Source organism: Danio rerio, chromosome 1, assembly GCF_052040795.2.
Source record: "Danio rerio strain M-AB ecotype USA chromosome 1, GRCz13ab, whole genome shotgun sequence".
Taxonomy (NCBI): Eukaryota; Metazoa; Chordata; class Actinopteri; order Cypriniformes; family Danionidae; genus Danio; species Danio rerio.
Window position 1 is genome coordinate 59,965,477 of NC_141021.1, and position 22,079 is coordinate 59,987,555.

Below are 22,079 nucleotides of genomic sequence, written 5' to 3' on the forward strand. Positions count from 1 at the left end.
ATAACTTAAAACAAAATATGTATTTCAAATATTTCCTCCAACTTATCATCAGAGATATAAAAAAATGAATGACTAGCATTTTTTTTCCAGCAAAATATTTTATTTTGTGGTCAGCTTTTAAAAAACTAAATCCTGACTACATCTGAAACAAGTTCAGCGTGAGTAAACTAATGTTTATAATGTTCCTCATAATGTAAACTATCTCTCTAAAGCGCGCGATTGGTCCGTTACTGCACATGCGCATTCGAGTTTCTCCGCCTCAGTTCGCGGCGCGACCACATAACACAGGCAGAAATGTTTAGTGAACAAATTATCAGTGTTTTACAGGTTTACTACATGTACAGAAACACGAGGAGCGTCTCAACATGGCGTCATCGACTTTGATGAGGTAAACTGTAGGTTACTGCCAAGTTTATAAAGGTATTTATAGGACAAAGCGATTCACAAATACAGCATTTAAAGAATTCACTGTCACTGATTCTGATGTGATGATCCACTTATACAGGTATTACATTTCAAAAACAACATTTTAGGCCTTAAAAGGTCTTACATTCAATAAAATATTGTCTTGTAGGTCTTAAATCATTTTAAATGGGTCTTAAATTTGTTCATGTAAAGCTATCCAATCGGCCCAACACATCAAATCACCAACAATACACCTCAATAACTAATTCACCATATTCATATGATTCATATCAATATTATTAGTCTGTTGTGCACACATTTAGTTGTTAAAAAAAAGTATGTATGGTCTGTTTTGAGAAATTAAACAATATATGTGGCTAAGAAATTACTTTTTTTTAAGTACATTTGTTTTTGCTGGGCCATTTTCTTTTAAATCCTCAGTGTTTAGCCTTATTTAAATCAGAAATTTCATTCTTCATGGTCTCAAAAAGGTCTTAAATTTGACTTGGTGAAACCTGCAGAAACCCTGTTTCTAATGTCAGAAATAATGTCACGAACAAATATCAAGAAAGTTTAACAAGAAATGTTTTAATACAAAATCTTAAAACACATCAACATATGAGACATGCGTACACTGCATTTATATACTCTTAGAAATGCTGGGTTATTTACACACAATTTTGGGTGAAATATCAAATCCAATAATGGTTAATTTTAAAAAAAAATATATATATATATATACTGCTGTAACTTTACTAGTTAAGTCTAGAAGGGATACAGCTGCAGATACTCACATCAATATAGCATAATTGTTGTGACACATTGTGTACAATAATTATTATTTTTACATTATAGTGAGTTATGTTTAGGGTTGGTCGGGACAGGTGTAATAAAATACACTTTAATGGGTAATATGATAAATAATATAAGCAATACTCGGTATAATTACTGTTTTTACATTACTGTGATGGTAGGGGTAGACATTAATAAAATACAATTAATGGCAAATATTTAATAAATAATGTCATTCTTGTTAACTTCTGCCCACAGCTGTATCTCTTCTAGCAAAAACCATCTTTACCCTGTAAAGAGAGAGAGACTAAGGCACATAGTTTCAAAATATCACTATTAATGCAGGAGTTTATAAATATTTCCCACATCTTTGGTAACATAACAAAATGAGCTATTAACATAAATTGACTTGTTAAAATATAGCAAGTAGAGGTTGTAATTTCCCACTCTGAAGTGCTTAAACTACAGTTAACAAAGACAGACTCACTTATATGAATATCCACTAAGAATTGCTTCTTGTGTGCAGCATTGCCAAATTAACTGAAGACAGACAACGCTGAGGAGAAATTAAAAAAGCTAAATGTAATGTTCCTGATGCCACACATTTAATTAAATATAAACATTAAATGAAAAGCTGCAGTAAATTAAGCTTCATTTTTAATCCACTTGATGATCCCGGAGGTTTGATCATGCTGTAAATCACTGTATTATTCACCACAGCACCAGATCTGTGGAGCAAAGATCAAATCTTAATGACCATTTAAACAAATACTGATGTAAAATTAATACTAATGTACACAAGTAATGTAAAAGTTTTAATATGATGTGTTTTACGGCTGTTTCTCACCTGACAGCAGAATCAGGATGGAGCATTTGCTGATTTTCATACTTGATTTAATAGTTGATGTTATGTTGTATTGTTGCTTACCTGATCTCCACAGTATCTGTGGATTGAAGAGATGTTCAGCTGGTCTGATCTGTCCTGTTGGGGGAAACGTTCACAAGCGAATCATTTTCGTAGATGTCTCTGCTGGAGCGTGGAGGATCTTGAACCTGGAAAAACAGGTCAGAAAAACGAAATCACCTGCTTGAGCCAAAAGCAATAGGAAATCAGATACGAAATAATAAACGAACACCATGATGAAATGGAGTTAACTTGTTAACAAAGGTTCAGGAGTGGGACCACGCCTCACTTTGTCTCCCTAACCAATCACTTACTCCCTAAAACTTAAGGCTTAAAAGCATGGTTAAAAACTTAAAGCATGGTTCTTCTCGTTTTCATGGTTCTTCTTGTTTCCTTCCCTCCATTTCATCGCTTCCCATTCACAATCCTGTAACCCTCTCTTCACACATAGGTTGAATCCAACCCGGGCTCATTGTGGAAACGTAGCCCCACGGACGTTTCTGCGGACCGCGATTTACGTCCCGGGAGGTACGTATTCGAGCGTTTTTTTGTTTTCGCGGATCCGCGAGAGGCCGCTGTGCGCGCTTTTTCTCGTCTCGGGCGGGCGCCTCTCGGGAGCGCGCGGCGTTCGCGCCCGCGCCGTTCTCGCGTGAAAAGCCGCTGGATGGAAAAAAAAAAAAAAAAGCAAAAGCCCTCGTCTTCGATTTCGACCGCGTTTTCGGATCCCGCCGCTTTCTCGCCCTTATTTTCCGGATTCCGTTTTTCGTCTTAACTGATTTCCGGAACCCGCTGTTCCCCGGACTCGATCCCGGTTGTCGTCCACTGCGGCCGGCTCCGGCTCCTCCTCCTCCTCCAGGGCCTCCACTCGGAGGCGAGCCGTCGGCCGACGAGCGCGAAGAGGAGGGGCGGAGCGGCGCCACACCGCCCCGCAGCGTTCGCTCAAAAAAAAACAAATGCGGCCTTTACGTACCTCCGGCCACGTAAATCGCGGTCACCAGAAACGTCCGCGGGGCTACGTTTCCAGAATGAGCTTGGGTTGGTAGGAACATTGAGTCCATTTACTCAACCAAAATATTAAAGAGACAGTACCCCCACTCTGAGGGCTCTATCATACACCTGGCGCAATATGGCGCAAGGCGCGGCGCAATACTTGTTTGGTAGTTTCAGCTTGGCGCAAGAGTTGTTTTTAGGCGTTGCGCTACGCTCTTTAACTAGCAAATGCATTAGCGCTCATATGTGCGCCCATAGGCGTTCTGGTCTAAAAAGGAAGGCGTTCTGAGGCGGACCGCTGGCGCGTCGCTATTTTGAGAAACTATAATAGATTTTTCATTAGACCAAAACAAACCCGGTCTAAACTCCAGCGCAGAGTTGCACCTCGCTAACACACTGCTTAATAGCCGACACACAAGATGTAGAGCAATACGCAAATATCTTTACATATGAAAAAATGTAAATATTAAGGATAGGCCTATAAATAGGATATAAAAAAGAATAGATATAGGATATAAATATAAAGGATTAAAATATTACAAATTATTTTCTAGTCTACATAAATATGAAAAACCACTGTTTTTATGTTTTCTTCATCTCGGGAGGCTTTTTCAGCTCATTCATAACAATTTGCTTTTGTATAATGTTATTATTATTAGCAGTATTATTTATTATATCCATATTTATATTTGTTTTATTAAAAACAAGCTTAGATTTGCCCACCTGTCAGGTTTTAGACCATATAGGGCACAGCATGTGTTTTAGGGTATAACTCAGGTTTTTGAACACACTTCGTTATTATTGTTTATTTATTCGTTTGCTGGAAATTAGAACTGAATTTAGAAATAGTTTTGAAACAAATATTTGCGCTTAACAAACGCAATTAATTATTTATAGACTAATTGATGTCCTATCCACGAGAGTGAAAGTGAAAGTAGATCATTTATCTCTCATTCTTGTGCGGTAGATGCTCTGTTTAACAGTTTTCTGTTAAAAAACTGTTAACTGTTTGCTTGTGAAATGCTCAGTTTTTTCCACTTAGACTTACTTTACGTCTTGTAAATAGCAAATGTGCTTATGGCGTGACGCAACGCTCTTAAAGGGAATGGGAGATGAGACTCTGATTGGTTTATTCTCAAAACACACCTATAACTCATTAAGAAAATAAGCTCAACCCTTTTAGACCATGCGCCACGGTGCAAAGTGGATTTTCCCGTCTTTAAATCAGCAAAAATGCATACTGACACGTTTTGCGCCCTGCGTTTTGCGCTCTGCACACGGACCGTCAAAATAGAGCCCTGAGTCTCTGGGCATCATTGTAGGACACCCGATCGACCTACCTACCTGTTCACTGTTCATCCTCTTACTTCCTTTCCCCTTCCTCCTACTGTTCTCTCACCATCCCCTTCACCCCTACAGTAAAGTCTTGCTCAAAGTGTGTCCATGCTGGAGTTATAATTTAGTCTTCTGACCTGATTCTGTCTGTTGTTGGACACTCCAGCCTTTTTTCTTGTACTGCAGCACAGAGATAAAACACACATTAATATCAAATGATGATTTCATGTAAGTTATTTACACCAAACGTCTCACCTTATGAACAGGAGAACGCAGACGAGAAGTAAAACTGCACATGCGGCTCCGATCCGAAATGCTGCGTTGATGGAGAAATCCTGACGTTTTGGAACTGCAGAAATCACACACATGTTGGTGGTAAGGCCACAAAACTGTCACAAGTCAGTGTAATATTCTGTCAGAAATGACACAAAAACTGAAGGAAAAGCCACAGTTTTATCCACTTAAATGAAGCGAAGGAAGATATAGTCCATTAATGTGGTATTACTTGAATTTCTGTTCAACTAAAATCATTAGGCTACACTATCATTTCTAAACTTTCATCTTTCATCAAGAATCTGGTCTGTTTTGAAAATACATGTTCACTCAGAGAATCACTGGTGTTACTGAACTGTCATTAACTCACGCTGGACACCTAAAGTCAGGATCAGAGTATTTCCATGTTCATTTCTGCCTCTACACACTTGTATAGTAATTTATAGTAAAGGGAAATATTTAGGAATGAGCATTATATTGTATATACAGTTAAAGTCAGAATTATTCGCCCCCTGTTTATTTTTTTTCGCAATTTCTGTTTAACAGAGAGCAGATTTCTTTAACACATTTCTAATCATAATAGTTTAATAACTCATCTCTTATAACTGATTTATTTTATCTTTGCCGTGATGACAGTAAATAATATTAGACTAGATATTCCTTAAGACACTTCTATACAGCTTAAAGTGACATTTAAAAGCTTAACTAGGTTAATTAGGTTAACTAGGCAGTATAGTGAAATTAGGTAAGATATTGTATAATGATGGTTTGTTCTGTAGACTAGGGGGTGATAATTTAGTCCTTAAAATGGTGTTTAAAAAAATAAAAACTGCTTTTATTCTAGCCAAAATAAAACAAATAAGACTTTCTCCAGAAGAAAAAATATTATCAGACATTCTGTGAAAATTTCCTGAATCTGTTAAACATCATTTGGGAAATATTTAACAAAGAAAAAAAATCAAAGAGGGTGAATAATTCTGACATCAACTATATATATATATATATATATATATATATATATATACTCTTCATTAATAGATTACACAATATAATGTATCATTAGTAACTATCATGAACTAGTAGTAATTACCATAGTATACTTCTGCCTTTACTACAGTGAACTATATATACTGTATAGAACTCCTCTCCCTCAGTCATCTTGAATTAAGCGAAAGAAGATATAGTTCATTGATGTGGTATTACTTGAATTCTGTATAAAACAATTAGGCTATACTTTCTAAACTTTTTACCTAAGAACATAGTCAATAATCTGGGCTGTTTTGCAGTTTGTATAAAGCCTGTTTTGAAAATACATGTTCACTCAGAGAATCAGATGTGTTACGGAACTGTCATGAACTCACGCTGGACATCTAAAGTCACAGGATCAGAGTATTTCACTCCATGTGCATTTCTGGCTTTACACTTGTATTCTCCACTGTCATCAGAGCTGATCTTGGAGATGCTGAAGATTCTTCCAGAATTCAGAGATTGATTTCCTTTATACCAGTTGATTTCTGCAGGAGGGTTTGAGTCGCTGCTGCAGCTCAGAGTCACTGAATCTCCCTCCACTATTACAGCAGATCCACTGAGGGACACTGAGACGCTCTTTGGAGAATCTAAAATGACAAATATGAAACATTTCAGCAGATATTATTATTATTTTTTTAAATTTGAGAATTTAAAGTAAGATTATCATAAACTCACACTGGACATCTAAAGTCACAGGATCAGAGTATTTCACTCCATGGTCATTTCTGGCTCTACACTTGTATTCTCCACTGTCATCAGAGCTGATCTTGGAGCTGCTGAAGATTCTTCCAGATCCTACAGGTGTTTTTTCTTTAAACCAGTTGATTTCTGCAGGAGGGTTTGAGTCGCTGCTGCAGTTCAGAGTCACTGAATCTCCCTCCATTATTACAGCAGATCCACTGATGGACACCGAGACACTCTTTGGAGGATCTAAAACAAATAAACAAAAACAAAAAACAGCATCAAACCTATTTGTTAAATCACAGACCTGGCCATTGAATTGTTAGAAAATAATGCACACCTCCACTTTGTTACATCATTACCTTGGATTGTTCAATAACTCGATGTCTGTGGTAAATCTTATTTTATTTTCACTTTATTTTGATGGTCCATTTGAGTATTAGTAGACTGTCTGCTTAATATCTCCTGATACTGCTGCTAACTGAAGTTTCACAAACTAATTTTGAGAGGAGCACGTGGCATGATTGAGCACGACTGGCTTCTCATCTGTAATCAGTATTAACCAATCAGACTGATCCAAGCTTACTCTAAATGGATCGCTTTCTCCCTACTGGTCTATCTTGAGACTTACCTGATCCTGGATCCCCTTATATGCTTATTGACCAGGCGTAGTGTAACCTATAACAGGGCTCGAAATGAACCTTTTTGCTTGGTAGCACCGGTGCTCCTAACTTTTAAAAATTTAGGCGCATCAGCCAAAATTTAGTCGCACCCACAAATTATAAGCACCGTTACTACAAGTTTTATACAAACATATTTATTTTTGAAATTTTGAATTTGAAAGAGGGTTATTTTGAATTTGAAATCAACTCTAATCAAACTAACGAGCAAAAAAAAAAAAAAAAAAAAAAAAAAAAAAATATATATATATATATATATATATATATATATATATATATATGTTTATGCAAGCTTAAGGAAAATATGTCTCAACGAAATCCCGTTATCACAAGATAATAGATTTTTATATCATAAGTGAGTGACTAATGCATACACTGACTGCACGCACTGCTTGACATGAATGAATCTGTTAACGGTATAACTGTGCTGTTCTTACGGGTTGTGTCTGATATTGCACTGATGCTTTTGACACATGCTGTACCTTATTACATGCATACGTTATGTTAATAGCCATACCGGTCTTTTCATGAGTAGCGATGTTAGTTTACTCAGTGCAAGCCTGTTTGCAATGGTGTACATGGTGTTGAATTTGACATATAGCTGCCACTTGCATGGCGGACAGCATCTGGCGATTATATGAAGGATTAAACAGAAGTTCTCGTGCTAGATGTGGCAAACAGTTACCTGAAAATTCCCTCCCACAGACTTTTTATAGCGGACTTGAAGCCAACGGAAGTCTTGTATCCCCTCTTCGAAAAGTGTAGATGGTGGATTAACAGCACATGGTCACTAACTTTAGATGTCGTGGTTTCTAAAACAAAATCTGTCAGTGTTATCTTCATTCTCATCTTCATCGCTTTACAGTTTTTCGCGGTTGTAGCTCTCTCTGTCATACCAAGCCAGAAGACATTGACTGAGTGTTTGACAGCTGATATTTCAGCGCTAGAGCAGTGGTGGGCCAATAAGAAGAGCGTGAAGGCGGGGCAAGCATTACGGACTTGGCTTTGTTTACTGCAGCAAGATGACATGACAACTGTTTTAAACCATTCCCGAGCGCTGCGTTTCAAGTGCAGACAAAGAGCTTAGAGATGCATTCTGTTTGAATGTCTCCCGAATCCGAGCATGTGGTGAACATTTTGCAGTAAAAACTGGTCGCACACAACAACTTTATGCACTCGCACAAACGCTCCCAAATATATTTTGAGGTCGCATAGAAAAAATTTCAGCCGCATATGCGTCCAAAATGGTCGCAATTTCGAGCCCTGTATAAGCAATAACTTTTTCCACTTATAGGAGCACTATGTAGGGAACATGTCGATCTTAACACAGCTCTTTCGATGCGATCTTTTCTAAAGAACTGGCCATTTAAATCAGCTGTTAAACAAGACGGCATTATACTAAATTTGCTCATTAAATCTGACGTCACTTGACGCAGCTTTAGTGCTCTATTAGACTATATGTTGAGGCTCAATAAATGGTACTAATACATTCTCACAGAGTGCTGAGATATTTTGAAAAGCATGATTGGCAATATTTTTATTAATACCTAATATCCTATGGCCAGAAAGTGATTAATCATCATACAGTAAATAATTTAAATATTAAAGGGTCACGAAACACCAAAACACATGTTTTGAGCTGTTGACAGTGGTATATGTGTCCCACACTGCTAAAAACACTATTAAGACACCTATATTTCACTAAAAAGTGTAAATTGGTTGTTTTTGCGTTATTTCAAGCAAATTCGTACTTCCGGTTTGAAACTAATTTTTGAAGCTGCGTCACGGTCATGAGATAATAGTGTGTATTCCAGCTTGCAGACTGGACGTCTGTGCCAGAGTGAGTCTTATTACGTCTTACAGTGTGATGCATTAATGCATGAGTTACGCCTGTTTCACACCGCAAGCGTCAGCGGCGCGTGAGCAGAGCTTGAGCAGCGCGTGTGTTTTCGGCGTCCATGTTAACAGATTAGAGCTTTCATACCGCACGCGGCAGCAGCGCGTCAGAGCGAGGCGTGAGCGTCGCCGAAGCAGCAGTGCAGCGATAGTTTCGGCGCTGGGTCTATTTTTGACGCGCTGCTCACGCTCAATTAAAGTGACAGTGCATTGACAACGACCAAAACACATTGAATGACAGTAAAAAGTAGCAATTTTACCCAATAAATGCGTTAATAATGTCAAATGGTTTATATATAGTCATTCAAATTCACTTAAAACGATTTAAAACGGCAACAAACATTTATTTAGGCCCGAACTACAAAACCAAATGTAAAACAATTTTACTATCAGTTTTGCTTAAGTTGCACACTAGTGTTGTAGGAGAGGGGAAATGGAATATTTACGGGATTTGTAGTCCATGGCGCAGTGTATTGTGGGTAGTGTAGTTCGGCACGCATGCTGGATGATGTGAGCTCGCTGTGTTCTGTGCAGCTGAGCAGAGGAAGTTTTAATCGGCTTTGTTTTATGTTCACTCGAGTTATTCCTACCGGGAGCTGTTTGCACAAATTGCACTCTGAATCTGACAACACGAAAATAAGTAAAAGAATGGCATGCATTGGTTACTTTTGTCCGTCTCATCAACTGCACGAGCATGAATTAACGAGCTGTTTTTCTGCCGCTGGACATCACTGAAGCGGAGAAAGTAACACTAGTTTGATCATGTATAAATATCATTATAACTATATTGTATAAATATTATTATAACTAGGTCTACAGCAACCAGATAATAAAAAACAAATGACATGATATCACAGGCGATTGTCTTCTGACTGTAGACACTTCTCATATAAGTTAGATTGAGAAGCATACATCACTATTTGATCTATAGAATTTGTAAAATAAACATTTGCCGGTTAAAGAAACAGCATAGGAGGGGCCTTGGTGCAGATGAAAAGTTTAAAAAGTGTATTTGTATATAGAGAGACATGGATAACTAGATAGAATAGACAGAGATAGGTTGATCTCAGCAGCAGCTGCCGAAGAGCTGCGCGCTGCAGACGCAGCTGGTGTGAAAGGCAAACGCCTGCGTGCTGCTACTGCTCGACATACGCGCTGCTCACGCTCTGCTCACGCGCCGCTGACGCTTGCGGTGTGAAACAGGCGTAAGGCTTGGTTCAAACCAATCAGCGCGCTCTATTGTGCAACTTCATTAATATTCATTACTGTCACAGTGTTTAGACGACAGAGACGCCATGTTGTGTTGGCAATACAAGCGTGAAGTGTTGCTTTTATAGTTTGCTGCAGTGAAGTTTTGTTTTCATTTTCTCTCTGTGAGAGCTCAGACTCACGTGTGGATTAACAGTGTACGCGACGCTCGACAACAATAACTTACGTGTCTAAGGAGGATTATTGTTTACCTGAGAGCTGTTCTCATCTGCAAACGCTGAGATCTGGATTCGTTTGTACTATTCTCTTCATAAAGACGCGGCTCTAGTTGCTGGTGATTGTCCTGTCTCTACAGATTTGGTAAGTGAGCGAGCAGTGCTCTTTGTTTATTCAGTTTGTTCGTATCTAACAAACTATTGCACCGAGTGTAAACACGTTAGCACCACAACCAAACTTTAACCTCGTGTAGGGTTTTTACCGCATTTAGTGACCGGAATAACACATGCAGCTTTCTGACACTACCTGCATCTAAGTTTCCGGGAAATGCTGAGTTTTTTTTCTCTCATTCGCCGTGCGGTATCAAACATTGCATGAAAAATACACGCTTAGAGCAGCTCCTGGAATCAAATATCTCGTGTGTCGCGAGGGGCATGAATGAATTCCCTGAATGAAAGAGCCAAACTGCAGTTAAAGTCCACCATTTAATAATTTGGCAAATAATTCGACTACAGATGTCCATGTAAACACAGTCACTTTCTCCTGTATGTGTGTGTGTGTGTGTGTGTGTGTGTGTATTTTGACTCTGAAACTCGCGCGTGCCCAAATAGACACTCCCACACCCTCCCACTTTTCTTCCTCTGACACTCCCCCCTAAACAGAGCTGGACACGCCCACTTTTCTGACTTTTTCCAAAGTAGAGGTGTGAAAACACCCTGCTGAAACGAGGGGGTTTCATGGCCCTTTAAAGTCTTTGATGCAGCAAGTTCAGAGACTGTAGTGTACACCGGGATTTCAGAAGAAATTCACTTTAATGTGTGATATACAGTAAGACTACAAAGAAGTCATAAATTAATATTTTCTCAATTCAAATGAGGAGTGGCTTAAGACTCGGAAACCACAGTTTACCACACAGTACGTTACTCAAGTTTACCACACGTTACCAAATGCATAGTATGTGGGATGAGGAAATGTTAGTTATTTTTTCATATAAAAAGTGATGTGCTAGTCATAAAGTAACATATCAGCATTCACACACTCCAGCTATGACTTTGAGCTATTCAAGTAAGAGAAGCTGTACTCACAGGTGACATTGAGATAGACCTCAGGTGATGTGAGTGTGTGTCCATCTACACCACAGCTATATCTGCCTGCATCTTCTCTTCTGACTGACCGCAGCACAAGTTCATTGCTTCTGTCTCTTTTCTGTCTTCTCTCAGTCAATCTCTCTGAGTTTCTGTACCAGATGAATGTTGGTGTGTCAGTCAGTTCACAGCTGCTTTTACATGTCAGACGGACTGAATCTCCCTCTGTCACTCTCTCAGGAGACTCCAGCTGAAGATCTGAACACAACACACACATTATATCGAGTGCTGCTCTCATACACTGATTATTATTCTACATAATGACCACAAGAAGAGAGAAACCTCAGGAGAGTCACCTGTGACAGAGAGACGCACTCCTGGAATGCCAATCCACACTCCTCCTGTTACATTAGTAGTGAATCTGAAATAATACTGGTGTTCATCTTTCTTTGTCACATGACTCAGTCTGATGGTGTCGTTCTGCTGTTCATCTCTCAGATATTGAAGCCTCTGACTGTATTCAGGGTCCACAGACAGATCTGGAAACTCTTGACCCTGTTTTGGAGGGTTGTTGGTCCAGAATGCTGTCATGACCTTATGTTTTCTAGGGTATTTATAAGTGCATCTCATTATCACGGTTAAGGATTTTAGTGCACAGATGTGTAGAGGAGTGTACTTCACACCCCATTTATCATCATCAGCATCAACAAAACAAACAACTTCTGCAAAACAAAATGTACAATAAGCAAATTAGCAGAATTCACAAACGGATCATGTTCAGGGTATTTTAATTGCGGTTGTTGAGTGGAGGATGAAGAAAAAGAATCCAACAACTGAGAAAATAGTACAACTTTATTAATATAAATAATTTTATCAAATTGATAACACAGCATGCTGATTAATTATCAGTTGTCAATAGATGTATATAATTGACCCTTCGCTAAGCCCCGCAATTTTTAGTTACTGTTGCTACTAGAGGTGTGAACCTATACTGGTCTCACGGTTCGGTTACGATTATCATGCCTTCGATTCGGTTCAATTCGATATCTCGGTGCATCACGGTGCATTGACGATGCTTTCCATATACAGTATTATATTTTAGGGGGGAGGCTATAACAAGCTGTCTGTATAAACACACAGAGACACAGTACCACACTGTCTCTCATTCAAACACATACACAAACATAGACAGCACCAAACAAACAAACACACACACACACACTTAAGCCCTCGCAACAGGGAGAGCTCGTGCTGAGCGGAGCAGAAAAACAAAAAAATCAAGCACTTTTCCGACGGTCCCTTGCTGAGAGCTCCTCTCAGCGCGAGCTCTCCCGGCTAAACACATATTGCGAGGGCTTAAACGGAGCAGTGCTCGTAAAGTCAAGCGAAAAAAAAGAAAGACAGCTGTGAAACATAACCTGCTTTGTCTTTTTGTAGGAAACACTTTAGATCTTTTTAGGGTAAGAGGTTTTTGAGTTAATGCCGTCTATAACTGAATGTGTGTCAGGAAAATTGAAAACAAAACCAACTTAACTGCGCTCGCCTGGATGTACAGCGCCCTTAGCATTTGCCTATGGTGCCTATGCCACGGGCCGGCCCTGAGTTGTCTTGAGTGTTGTAAATACTCGCGCTCACCTCCCTCACGACAGAGCGCATCGGAGATAAATGACATCAGTACATAACAACCGGTTATGATTATTACTGAACCGATACCGAACTGTCAGCGTCTGCATCGCGGTGCACCGAAGAAACAATTAATTTTGACACCCCTAGTTGCTACACCTATCAAGCTTTCGTGCCTGGTACGTCTATTACAATGTGTATGTGCTGGTGTTAGACATTCCCAGGGATATAATTAGTCATTTTTGACGAACAGGTGAGATATCTGAGAAAGCCAGACAGAAAATGACTGCAATATGCATTACAGGGTATATTCACCACATAATAGGCAACCGATTAGAAAATAATTCAATCAAAATTGAAGCTAGCTTAGCCTAGCCGCCTCAAACGCTGATCATTCAACAGCTTAGCTCATGCTAAGCAGAAGAGTTGAAATTAAAAAATGATCTAATAATAACTAAATAAATCGTGATATCTCTTTTTTAGCCCTAAAGCCTGATAGGTTAATGGTTGTTTGATAAAATATAGCAGGGCTATTCAATTGGCGGCCTGCAGGCCGAACCCGGCCCCCCGAGGCAATTTGTTCCGGCCCTCCAAATAGCGTGACCAAGATATCAAAACTAAATTTAGTCGAAAAACGGCCACTATAGTTATGAAGTGACGTGCGTCTGTTCAATACTGCACAAGCTGCAGTTGAAGATGCGCAGAGCGTGAGTCACCTGACATTAAGCGAGTGAAGCGAAGAAAAGGCCTTTTGCACAATGCACTGATATCGTTATAGGGATGCAATGATTAGCCGATTTCACTATTAACCCAGCTTTTATTCATTTAAGGCTTCTCAACGACACACTTCTGTTGCATGGATAAAAGAGGTTGCAACTAAACAAAGTTATGCCAATACGAAACCCATTGGATTACCATTGGATTGTTGCAGTTTAAAACAACCTATGAATATGTCTGAATGTAGAAGAAGCCTACTTGAGCAATACACTGATTTTATGCCTTGAAATACAGCATTTGGATAGAAAAAGCCACATTTTACAATGCAGTGATGTTTTGTAGTTTCATAACCCAACATATTAACAATTTAATGTAGAAAAAGTCAATGTGAGTGTCTTTATGAGCACAAATACTGCATATGACTTCTTATATTGCTGTTGTGTTATCACTTATATTGCAAGTCATATCTCTCCAGCCCCTGGTTTGAGATGCTTTTCATGAACTGGCCCCCATGACAAACTAATTGAGTAGCCCTGAAATATAGCATTACTAACCAACGAGGAAACACGCATGGACAGTGCTTTAACACAATTCCTTCATAGAAAGAGCAGCCAGAAAGGGGAAATTGATGGATTTGTGCTGAAAATTAGCATCATTGACCCATAACAATGTACAGTAGCTATATCTGTCAGTATGTTTGTGTGCTCCTTTTACAGTTTCTATTTTAATTTGCAGTTAAGTGGAAGAAATAAATAAATTAAAAAGCAAATCAAAGTGCAAATAGCAGAAGTGAACAAATAGATTTCCCCTACCAGCAAATATTAATCTGACAACAAATATAGAAGCAGACACTAACCTGCTATAACAGCGTCACCAATGAGTAAATCTCCAAAAGACGGATGAAAACATTGGTGAATTGTAGTTCTAACATGGACATGAGGGATATAAATGACTGGAAAACAGCTGCGGGTGAAGTATATTGATCTGATTGTGATCACATCTCTGTTTTGTTCTGTTGATATGTCATTAGAAATATTCGTAGCTTGAAACTGATGCAAATATGACTGCTATTAGTATGACTACTATTGCGAGGGCTTAAACGGAGCAGTGCTCATAATATCGAGCGAAAAAAAGAAAAAGACAGCTGGGAAACAGAACCTGCTTTGTATTTTTGTAGGAAACACAGTTTAGATCTGTTTAGGGTGAGAGGTGTGTGAGTTACTGCAGTCGGTCTATCACTGAATGTGTCAGGAATATCAAAACAAAACCAACGTAGCTCCGCTCCTTCAGCGCCTCTCACGGAGCTTGATCCACACTGGCATTTCTCCTCTTGGGTTTTAGGTTTTGAAAAGGGAAAAAATTCCCCCACCCTGTCCAAACTTTTAGGATACCGGGTGTCAGATTAGCACAACCCATATGCACAATGCTTTGGTCTATTTCTCTCGCTCGAAAGCTTGACAGACCTCCTGCACATAGCTACAGTTTTTGGTTGCGAAGGGTCAATTGAAATGCACAACACTGTTATATTGCAGAAAGACACAAATTAAAGCACAATAGAAACTCACTGTGAATCATGAGGAGGATCAGAGAAAGAAAAGCAACTCTGACTGAGATCATCATCACCAACACCTTTTCAGCCTTTTCGCATTTGCCGGTTTCTCTGCAGCAGAAGGCATCATAGTTGGTAAACTCAGAGCACAGTGAATGGGAGAATACAACAAATCATTCTTTTACAATCCTATTTGCAGAAATAATAACAGAAAAACTCCAGGAGGGTGCTATTAAGACTTTCAGAAGAAGGAAAACAACAGTGTGAGACTGATAACGGCAGCCAGAAGGTGAATAATGTCAGATTTACTGTTCTGCGCACAAACACACTGCATTACACACACCTCGCACAAGCGGTAATTAATTTTTGTAATTTGATGCAAAGATTATAAAAAATCTACATAAATCCTAGTGGTGGGCTGTTATTGGTGTTAACGTGCTGCGTTTGCAATGTCATTAGTGACGTCACTGTGAGGAGTAGGGTTAGAGGTGGGGTTAGGTGAGTGCATTAAAAAGCATTGTATGCTGCTTAGATTGCATCCAGACCATTCTCAGCTATGATGACTTTCACCTTTATATTTTAGAGCGGATGTATACCTGACTGGTGAATCGTCTGACAAAAAAGACCTTGTAAATTGTAAATCAAATCAGCAGGTGGCTTCCGCATTGTTGGGCAAGCTACTTGAAAAATGTAGTGAGCTAAGCTATTAGCTACTCCACTTAAAATGTAGTTTAACTACACCAAAAGCTACGCCCTGGGAAATGTAGCAAGCTAAACTTAAAGGTTCATGGCACAAGTAGCATAGCTACATCTAAGCTATTTTTACAATTTTCATTTTTAAATCGGAGCAACTTACATCCAATTCAATCACATCTGAGTGATCAATAAAACTGTTAATGAAACATATGAGGCATAATTATTCAGTTCAGTTATTTACACAAATATGCTGTGCTAAACGATCTTTCCATCAAGAAAGTTTCGGTTGGTGACGTTGCCAACCAGAGGGTGCAGTAGCGCACCAAAAACTTTGTTGTGGAACACCGTAAAACAGGAAGAAGAAGAAATCATCGTTCTCGCCATCATATGGATTTACTTTCATCGGCTAGACAACGGCACCACAGCTCTGTGAATATCAGTGCAGTCACTTATTGATCCGTGATCTGTAAATGTAGCTTGTGTGGACGCTACTGCGCTACTTGACTAATAAAATAGCTTCACTACTGAAAAGCTATTTGCTGTAGAAAATAGCGTCACGCTACTGAGAAATGTAGTTAAGCTAGCCCAACACTGGTTGCCAGATTGGGTGGTTGTACATCGTTTTCATTCTTACAGATGACTGCATTTTTTATTTATTTATTTATTTATTTTGCATTTCGACAGGTTTTGGATAGCTTTTGGGCTACATCTAGCAGGACTGGATGTGTGTGTGTGCGCGGTCGGCCCTTTACTGATAGCTGCATGTGTGGATCTTGTCTAAAAGTCCTACATGACGGTAATAGTTTGATCGCGGTAATGTCTCTTGATATTTGCAGACTCCATATGTCTTAATTCCATTTCTGTTTAGTTCAGTGATGACTTTAGTCGGATTAAGGTGATCAAAAATGGCTGTTTGGAGCTGATGTAGGCCTACAGTTCAACATTCATGTTTACTTGAATAAACACTTAGTAAACACAAGCATATCTTATTGAAGATGATTTATTTTCATCACCAATTATCAGAGTAGAACAGTTTCTCAATCAGTTTGTGATGCATTTTGGAAACAGGAGATGCGCCCCTGGTCTAATGCGCCACCTGGCTGGAGAAACCTGTTCTCACAATATTTGGGCAGCACACAAATTCTGAATGCCTTCGGTAGAATTCAGAATTCAAATGAGCCATTTTAATCTAGATTAATTCCAAGATTACAGTGAGATTAATCTAGATTAAAAAAAAAATTATCTATGCCCACTTATAATAAATACATATAAACAAAAGTCTATATGTTAAAACGTTCTAAGGATTAAAGATGATAATGACCATTAAAGGCATTATAACAGTGTTATGAAAAAGGGTCCATTGGATGTTTTGAGAGGAAAACACGCCAAAAAAATCACACACCGTTTAATCAAAAATGCTTTCAAAGGATCACTAAAGGCTGCATTTATTGGATCATGAATACAGAAAAAAACATGCACAGTTCTGAAATATTGTTAAAATATAACTTTAATATATTTCAGTTTTATATTATTATTATTTAAACCTTTAACTCAAAGTTGATTTGAAGCAGAACATATAAATCGTATTGATCTCAACCAACAGTGTACACTTCTTCATAATTAAATATATGAATAATCTGCTCATTACCTACCGTACTGCAGGACCGCTGAACCAGAAGACAAATGAGGAAGATTTAGAGTCTGCTGGCCTCTTATAACCAGCACCGCATCATTTCCTGTTTCTTTACATAAACTTTTGATTATAGTCTATGTATGATATGGGACATAATGTTTGTTTCTTTCAGATTTTTTAAAGTCTCATAAAAATTTTTTTTTTTTTCAGGTTTAATTTCCATTCCAGATGAGATCACACGTATAGTTTCCAGTAAAGCAAAGCCTAAAATATAAGACTATTGCATGTTAAGCTGGACTTTGATGATGGATGTTGTAAAAAATTTACTTAAAAGTTATATAAATATCCTCAGACATGCGAGGGAGGGACTGCGTGGATCTGTCCAATATAGAAATCTGATATATGGTAATATATGCATTTACATATATGACATGCAAGTTCATGTTTGCACATACATAATATTGATGTAATAAATGCAACATAGATTTCAAGATTTTGGAAAAATGGAAACATATTGTTATTGTTTTAACCACTAGAAATACAAACATATACATATATGGTTAAATGGGATTATTAACAGATACTGTGACGTTCCTAATATGATGATGACGATGATGACAACTGTGCGCTTCCTGTTGCGAACATGAGTTGTATTTTAAGTGTCTGCATCATCATCAGTGTTTAGAGTTGCATCGCTACATGCTTTTATGCTTGATCTTATGAGTTTGTATTTGATTTGTTTGAATAAATTAAGCTTCATTTCAATAGTTTAAAACTAAAATCAATACTTTGCAGTTTTAATAGAATGAATTGTACTAAAATCTATTATTAAATATGAGCACATCATTTTTAGTGCATGTGCGTGTCCAGAAACAGGAAGACTGCTGAGGTTTCACTTCTCACTTAGAACCAGCACAGAGGCTGTAGGTGTGAGATTTGAGTCTGACTGGCACGGACCTCCAGCCCACACGGCTATTATTACATTAAGAATGAATGAATGTCTTTAAATAAATACTTGCTATTGTTTTGTCTTAAGATGAACACTAGTAATGCATTTTTATAAAAGCTGCTTAAAAGCCCTTAATTTATCTATAAACCCTGGCTATGAACATTGTTGGGGAGTAACAGAATACATGTACCCGCAGTACGTATTTAAAATACTATTCATGAGTACCTGTATTCCGTTACAAGTACTATTTAGTACTATTTTCAACCCAAGCTCATTCTGAAAACGTAGTCCCGCGGACGTTTCTGGAGACAGCGGAATACGTCCCGGGAGGTACGTACGGCTGCATTTATTTTTTTTAAGCGAACGCTGCAAGACGGTGTGACGCTGTTCCCTTTCACGCTTGCCGGCCGGCCAGCCAACCGCTTGCCTCCTTGTGAAGGGCTTCCCCACTGCAACCCGTTTGTCCACTCAGGTCACCGTGTACGTTGGCAGGCTCGAGATGCAGAGAGGAGTTGACCACGGCAACCGGTTTCGAGTCCGGGGAAGCGCAGTTACAGCAATCAGGTAAGACAAAAATAGAATCCCAAAATTTTAAGTGAACGAGTTTCGTAACAGGGTGAGGACGCGGTGAAATACGAAAACGCTGTAGAAAAAAAAACAAATCAGGGCTTTTCTTTTTTTGGACGGCCTTTGTAAACTGTTGCTCGGGTTTAGGGAAGCGAGCGGGCGGGCGGGTCAATTGGTAAAACTGGTTGGGTTCAGGGAAGGAGGAGGGCAGGTCAGCCGATTGGCCGGTCGCGCAGTCAATCATCCGGTCAGTCGGACATCGGCCTCTGGTGGGTTCATGCGAGAACAGCACGGGCGCGAACTGCACTCGCGAGAGGCGTCTGAGATGCGAAAAAGCACACAACATCGGCCTCTCGCGGATTCAGCAAAAACTGTAGCCGTACGTACCCGCCGGGATGTATTCCGCGGTCTCCAGAAACGTCCGCGGGACTACGTCTCCACAATGAGCCTGGGTTGACTATTTTTAAACAGGGTATTTAGAATACAGTTACTTTCCTAATACCATTGGAATACTTCGGGCGATGCGTGTCTGGCCCATAACAATATTACTAAATTGCTGCCGAAACCATAGAAACAGAAGCTACACTCCCGACTGCAATCACCAGCGTTAACTCAGTGAAACTCACGCAAATTATCCTGTTCTCCTGCTCTTACGCCACACCTCCATTTTCTCACGCAGCAAAAAGGACGATCGCAAACACCGGACAACCAGACAACCACCATGATTTTTGAATAAACTGCTTTTTTTACCGTCATTGTTGGTGAATTTGCTGCTTGATGTTTCGTTTGCACTTTCAGAAGTTTCGTTTACGCTTCTTAAGTTCACGTTCGCTTTTCTGACACAAATGTGGGTGGGACTTATGGGCACCTTAGCCAAAGTTGGCAGCCCTGGTCAAGGGTGCAATTCTGGTCTGAGAGGTGGGGGGGACCAAATCTGAGTGATGGGGATACTGTTGTGGAATGTTGGTGATAGTTTTATAAATGTGCAGCAATGTTGAGTTATTGTGTGCAGAAAAGCCTAAATTTTAAAAATCTCTCGAGGGAAAAGTTTAGCATGAAGTAAAGTGCTATATCTAAAAAAAAGTGAAAAAAAAAATCCCCCACCCCGGGAATTGCGCCACTGGCCCTGGATATTGAGGATTCAGACCAGGAGCTCGAGGGGTTGGAGCCGCAACCGAAGCCACCTTTTAGCAGCTGTAAAGTAAAAAAATGCATTCACGTCTTGGAAGTATTTTTTCTCTTTAAAGAATGAGAGGGGTGAGCGAAACCTGACAGTGCAGTGCAATCTTAGCCTGCCAGCTAACAACCTTAAAACCAAACTTGTTCATTTTGATGTTTACATTTTTGTAAAGCAAACACATTTTGCATTCTTCTAATATTTGCAATATTGTTCCTAGGTGAGAAGTTTTCATAATAGAAATTAAAATGTTGGATAGAACCTGTTACATTACCTTGGTTTTACATAAACTAGTTTTTCTTTAATAGACTCAAGGCTGTTTTCAAGGGCAAGTATTCCAAGTGTTTAGAGTACAGTACCAGGATTAAGCAAAGTAACGGAATACGTAAAAAATACATTTTAAAGCAGGTATTCTGTAACTAAATACATTTAAAAAGTATTCTCCCCAACACTGGCTATAAATAATCAGTGAAACTGTGCCTATGTGGTCAGAACAACAAACTACTGTTGGCTACAAATCTACATAGTCTTCAATATTATCAAAGAAGTCTTCTGTGATAGTTTATATCATATTGTTTGTGTGTTTGCTTTATTCAGCAGGGGAATAAAACACATTGTATTCTTTACATTGTACCGAGCAAATGTCCACACAGGTATATTCTGTATGATATGCTTGGCTTGTTAATACTGCATAAAAATTATGTTGTTTTTTTTAAAGTTTTTTATTAGAGATAATTTAAAACAAAAATATGTAGTTCTACGGAGACCCGGAAGGGACGTAATAGGTAAAGTGATGGGTAAACATATTTTTAAAGTTTTGGCATTCCCTCGCAAACCTGTTGTTCGACAAACACTTCAATCTATACATGACAACTCTCCTGTTTTTTTTCTGGGAACGTACCATATTTTATTTTTATATCCTATTATTAAGTATTTTCCCATATTTCTCTCATAAATAAATCTTGATAGCATCTTGAAATTAATAAAAACATGTTTGAATTTACTGAAAACAAATGATCTCCAGTGTTTTACAGGTTTACTACATGTACAGAAACACGAGGAGCGTCTCAACATGTCGTCATCAGCGTTGATGAGGTAAACTGCAGGTTACTGCCGAGATTATCAAAGTATTTATAGGACAAAGCGATTTACAAATCCAGCATTTAAATAATTCACTGTCACTGTGATTCTGATCCACTTCTACAGGGTATTCACGGGCTCTTACATTTCAAAAACTACATTTATTCAGTGAAATATTGTCTTGTAGGTCTTTAAAAATCATTATAAACGGATCTTAAATTTAATTTATGTAAAGCTATCTAATCGATCCAACCAGTGGCGCACCCTGAACATTTTCTTAGGGGTGGCCATGAAGAGTGAATCAGATATGTCGGTGGCTCCAATCAATCCACAATAATTTAGAGGCTGCTGTTTATTTATTTATTCAATTTACTTAAGTACATTTAAATTAATAATATCAACAGAAAAATCATATTCGGGTGGAAAGTTTACACAGGGGTGGCCGTGGACCCCTTGGGGGCGCCCCTGGATCCAACACACATGCAATCACCAATAAACTTCAACAATTAAAACTATATTCATAACTAATATTAGTCTGTTGTGCGCACATTTAGTTTTTAAGTTATTAAAAAATGTATGTATGGTCTGTGTGT

General features: G+C 38.7%; 1 protein-coding gene and 2 long non-coding RNA genes across 3 annotated transcripts in view; 2 read left to right on the forward strand and 1 right to left on the reverse strand.

Moving 5' to 3' along the window:
* LOC141375215 (uncharacterized) overlaps positions 1-22,079 on the forward strand; it is a 45,031-nt gene that overhangs the window by 17,487 nt on the left and 5,465 nt on the right. The gene's annotated exons all lie outside the window — the stretch shown is intronic.
* LOC147847080 (uncharacterized) lies at positions 266-5,528 on the forward strand. The gene is made up of 3 exons (XR_015477243.1): positions 266-388; positions 2,139-2,262; positions 4,693-5,528. It is a non-coding gene; the product is annotated as an uncharacterized LOC147847080 (long non-coding RNA).
* LOC147847081 (cell adhesion molecule CEACAM2-like) lies at positions 2,161-12,150 on the reverse strand. Its single transcript, XM_087238169.1, has 7 exons — positions 11,852-12,150; positions 11,496-11,753; positions 6,404-6,658; positions 6,061-6,315; positions 4,682-4,775; positions 4,564-4,606; positions 2,161-2,250 (listed from the first exon to the last, which is right to left on the reverse strand). Exons 1-7 carry the CDS (start codon positions 12,123-12,125, stop codon positions 2,161-2,163), a joined length of 1,269 nt encoding a protein of 422 aa, XP_087094295.1. The 5' UTR covers positions 12,126-12,150.

Coding starts and splice junctions, on each gene's coding strand:
- LOC147847081 (XM_087238169.1), bottom strand. CDS start 12,125: ATGAGATGCACTTATAAATACCCTAGAAAACATAAGGTCATGACAGCA. Junction 6,316..6,403: donor TGTGACTTTAGATGTCCAGT/GTGAGTTTATGA, acceptor TTGTCATTTTAG/ATTCTCCAAAGAGCGTCTCA. Junction 4,607..4,681: donor TGCGTTCTCCTGTTCATAAG/GTGAGACGTTTG, acceptor TCTGTGCTGCAG/TACAAGAAAAAAGGCTGGAG.